Source organism: Xyrauchen texanus, chromosome 24, assembly GCF_025860055.1.
Source record: "Xyrauchen texanus isolate HMW12.3.18 chromosome 24, RBS_HiC_50CHRs, whole genome shotgun sequence".
Classification (NCBI taxonomy): domain Eukaryota; kingdom Metazoa; phylum Chordata; class Actinopteri; order Cypriniformes; family Catostomidae; genus Xyrauchen; species Xyrauchen texanus.
The window spans coordinates 499452-504451 of record NC_068299.1 but is presented as its reverse complement, the minus strand read 5'-3'; the positions used below and the strand labels follow the sequence as shown (position 1 = coordinate 504451).

Here is a 5000-nt window from a genome sequence, read left to right as displayed (position 1 = left end):
GAAATGTGTCACGTTGGTTTTCAGTGGCGTTGCACAGGTTGTCATTTTTACATTAAAGGTGCAAAAAGTCTGATATGATTCATCTTTGTTTCATTTTTTACATCATAAAAACCTGCTGATCTAACAGGGGTGTGAAGACTTTTACATCACATTCATATGGTCACATATACAATATATGCTTAACTTGTTACTGATGTATTGATAGAATAAATCTTTCAATTCTGTCAAATAATGTTTGAAAATTGGAATCTGTGATTTCTCAAATACAAGGATTCATTTCTCACGACAACGTTATCGTAAAAAAATTCATTACCAAACGAAAAAAGCATTAAATTAAAAAAAAGATTTTTACCAAACAAAAATAGGATTAAATAATTGTTATTTTATTACTAAACATAAAAGCATTAAATGAAAAAATTAATTACCAAGCGTAAAAAAATTATAAATAAATAAATAATGGCTATCGGGAGAACCGAGCGGGCCAGCTGTGAAATGGGCCTCGATAAAATGAGCCGCCGCGTTATGCAGAAGGGACCACAAAACGGCACCACGATATGCAGAAAAGGACAGTGAACACCCCCCGCTCAACAACTTTGGGGCCAGTTGCTACGTTAAATCCCGGGCCGATCTCTCTTCCGAGTCCTGCCCTGCTCACAATCAAGATCTTAGGTTCAAATGTACGATGTATAAGGGACAGTGTGTCTCTTTGGTGCTGTAACTTGCCAGTTTTTGTCTTCTGTGCTGTGACAAAAGCATCTTATTAAAGCCCAAATATTCCCTCTAAATGAACATGATGCAAGGAGAGAGAGAAGCTGAGGTGTGTGTGTCGTCAGGTTGATGTACAGCTGTTAGCGGGGTAATTTAAAGCTGTGTGTGTTTAAGGAGGTGCAGATTGTCGGGACACCTGCGCTGCGTCTCAAACAGCTGAGAAACACTGAAGCAGGAAACACTCACAGGAAGACTGTCAAACTGCAACCGCTCGCTCCGACCACACGTTTACCAGAAATAAACCTGCACCCACTCATGCTCGAACTGAACACACTTTTCCTGCCCACAGAAATAGTCCGTCCAAAAATGAATATTCTGTCATCATTTACTCACCCTCGTGTCGTTTCAAACCAGCACAAACGTCATGAACTACTTTTATGATGCTTTAATAGAGCGGTTTTATCCTCTTTAGAGCTCGCCGAGATAAATCTCCATCCACTTTCACGGCGTGGAAAAGAGCAGCGCTTACATTCTACTAAATATCTCCTTTTGTGTTCCACAGAACAGCAGAATGCGTGCAGATGCCAATATTTCACCTCACGGTTTCTCCCAAGATTCACGGCTTTGCTTTGGGTTTATGACGGGTCACAGCTGGTTTAATTCTCCTCCCGTTCATGAACCTCCGTTAGATTATCACTCGACCACAGGCCGGCCAAATGTCACTGAATATTCATTTGTGATTATAGACGGAGCTTGCCGAAGCTCTCCTGCTTTTGTTGCTCATGCAAATGACTCTTCCTCCACAATAGCAATCAAAGCCACTGGAGACACGTGTGTATGACTGCCAGCGCTGCAGAGTGAATGTAACTGGATGAGGTGAAAGAACACTTCAAACGCAGCTTATAAAACACACACAACATCAGCACAACCGCTTCATTCTGCACAGAGGATAATGTTATTCAAACTGATGCTGCCGAGTGGTTTCCTCTCAGAACAAGCCCTACATACATGACCTATAAAACATGAAAGGAGTGGACAGACTGGTTAAACCGTACACTCTTGATTTAATCTAAAGTATCAATCGTGTTCATGAAACAGTCAAACTGAGGTTAAGTCATGCACTAAATAGAGGAGCATCCTATAGCTCTCCTATAACTGTTCTGAGACCAGTGCAGACAGACAGCACACTGGAGGTTAAGTCATGAACTAAATAGGGAGCAAGGGAGCATCCTATAGCTCTCCTATAACTGTTCTGAGACCAGTGCAGACAGACAGCACACTGGAGGTTAAGTCATGCACTAAATAGGGATCAAGGGAGCATCCTATAGCTCTCCTATAACTGTTCTGAGACCAGTGTAGACAGACAGCACACTGGAGGTTAAGTCATGCACTAAATAGGGAGCAAGGGAGCATCCTATAGCTCTCCTATAACTGTTCTGAGACCAGTGCAGACAGACAGCACACTGGAGGTTAAGTCATGAACTAAATAGGGAGCAAGGGAGCATCCTATATCTCTCCTATAACTGTTCTGAGACCAGTGCAGACAGACAGCACACTGGAGGTTAAGTCATGCACTAAATAGGGAGCAAGGGAGCATCCTATAACTCTCCTATAACTGTTCTGAGACCAGTGCAGACAGACAGCACACTGGAGGTTAAGTCATGAACTAAATAGGGAGCAAGGGAGCATCCTATAACTCTCCTATAACTGTTCTGAGACCAGTGCAGACAGACAGCACACTGGAGGATAAGTCATGCACTAAATAGGGATCAAGGGAGCATCCTATAGCTCTCCTATAACTGTTCTGAGACCAGTGCAGACAGACAGCACACTGGAGGTTAAGTCATGAACTAAATAGGGAGCAAGGGAGCATCCTATAGCTCTCCTATAACTGTTCTGAGACCAGTGCAGACAGACAGCACACTGGAGGTTAAGTCATGCACTAAATAGGGATCAAGGGAGCATCCTATAGCTCTCTATAACTGTTCTGAGACCAGTGCAGACAGACAGCACACTGGAGGTTAAGTCATGCACTAAATAGGGAGCAAGGGAGCATCCTATAGCTCTCCTATAACTGTTCTGAGACCAGTGCAGACAGACAGCACACTGGAGGTTAAGTCATGCACTAAATAGGGAGCAAGGGTGCATCGTATAACTCTCCATAACTGTTCTGAGACCAGTGCAGACAGACAGCACACTGGAGGTTAAGTCATGCACTAAATAGGGAGCAAGGGAGCATCCTATAGCTCTCCTATAACTGTTCTGAGACCAGTGCAGACAGACAGCACACTGGAGCTTAAGTCATGCACTAAATAGGGAGCAAGGGAGCATCCTATAGCTCTCCTATAACTGTTCTGAGACCAGTGCAGACAGACAGCACACTGGAGTCATGCACTAAATAGGGAACAAGGGTGCATCCTATATCTCTCCTATAACTGTTCTGAGACCAGTGCAGACAGACAGCACACTGGAGGTTAAGTCATTCACTAAATAGGGAGCAAGGGAGCATCCTATAGCTCTCCTATAACTGTTCTGAGACCAGTGCAGACAGACAGCACACTGGAGGTTAAGTCATGCACTAAATAGGGAGCAAGGGAGCATCCTATATCTCTCTATAACTGTTCTGAGACCAGTGCAGACAGACAGCACACTGGAGGTTAAGTCATTCACTAAATAGGGAGCAAGGGAGCATCCTATAGCTCTCCTATAACTGTTCTGAGACCAGTGCAGACAGACAGCACACTGGAGGTTAAGTCATGCACTAAATAGGGAGCAAGGGTGCATCCTATAGCTCTCCTATAACTGTTCTGAGACCAGTGCAGTCAGACAGCACACTGGAGGTTAAGTCATGCACTAAATAGGGAGCAAGGGTGCATCGTATAACTCTCCATAACTGTTCTGAGACCAGTGCAGACAGACAGCACACTGGAGGTTAAGTCATGCACTAAATAGGGAGCAAGGGAGCATCCTATAGCTCTCCTATAACTGTTCTGAGACCAGTGCAGACAGACAGCACACTGGAGGTTAAGTCATGCACTAAATAGGGAGCAAGGGTGCATCGTATAACTCTCCATAACTGTTCTGAGACCAGTGCAGACAGACAGCACACTGGAGGTTAAGTCATGCACTAAATAGGGAGCAAGGGAGCATCCTATAGCTCTCCTATAACTGTTCTGAGACCAGTGCAGAGAGACAGCACACTGGAGGTTAAGTCATTCACTAAATAGGGAGCAAGGGAGCATCCTATAGCTCTCCTATAACTGTTCTGAGAGCAGTGCAGACAGATAGCACACTGGAGGTTAAGTCATTCACTAAATAGGGAGCAAGGGAGCATCCTATAGCTCTCCTATAACTGTTCTGAGACCAGTGCAGACAGACAGCACACTGGAGGTTAAGTCATTCACTAAATAGGGAGCAAGGGAGCATCCTATAGCTCTCCTATAACTGTTCTGAGACCAGTGCAGACAGACAGCACACTGGAGGTTAAGTCATGCACTAAATAGGGAGCAAGGGTGCATCGTATAACTCTCCATAACTGTTCTGAGACCAGTGCAGACAGACAGCACACTGGAGGTTAAGTCATGCACTAAATAGGGAGCAAGGGTGCATCGTATAACTCTCCATAACTGTTCTGAGACCAGTGCAGACAGACAGCACACTGGAGGTTAAGTCATGCACTAAATAGGGAGCAAGGGAGCATCCTATAGCTCTCCTATAACTGTTCTGAGACCAGTGCAGACAGACAGCACACTGGAGGTTAAGTCGTGCACTAAATAGGGAGCAAGGGAGCAAATCCGTTTTTTTGTCCCCCTGTTAACGTTCATGACATAAATGATAGTTTTTACAGAACTCAGTGTAACACACGGTCTATCGTGGTTTATTATGTTTGTTATTACGGCATGATCGCGGTACACACCTGACATGAAGGTAAATCCACTTGGCAGTTGCATCACTCCTCCGGAGGTTCCTGCGCCCTTAAGTACCGTGCCGTTGGCGATGGTGCTGACATTGCCACTGGCAGAGACGGGTGCCAGATAGTTGGTGATGGGGAAGGAGGGGCCGCTGCTCACCTGCATGCTGGTGGACGTGGTGGGTACAGTGAGCTGAGCGCTGGTGGTGCCCGGCAGACTCGCCACAGTGAAGGCCGGCTTCAGGGAGTCCTGCACAGATTAATGACAGTTTTAATTATTCATGATATATATATATATATATATATATATATTAATATAGTACAGTACAATGAAACTAAACACTTAAAGGGAGCAATACGTAACTGAACGAAGTAATACTGT

The 5000-nt window shown here is 44.7% G+C and overlaps 1 protein-coding gene across 1 annotated transcript in view; it reads right to left on the bottom strand.

The window, feature by feature from the left end:
- LOC127617483 (serum response factor-like) overlaps positions 1–5000 on the bottom strand; it is a 48923-nt gene that overhangs the window by 10926 nt on the left and 32997 nt on the right. The window contains 1 exon segment of the mRNA XM_052089459.1: positions 4625–4868. Coding sequence (XP_051945419.1) covers positions 4625–4868 — 244 coding nt within the window.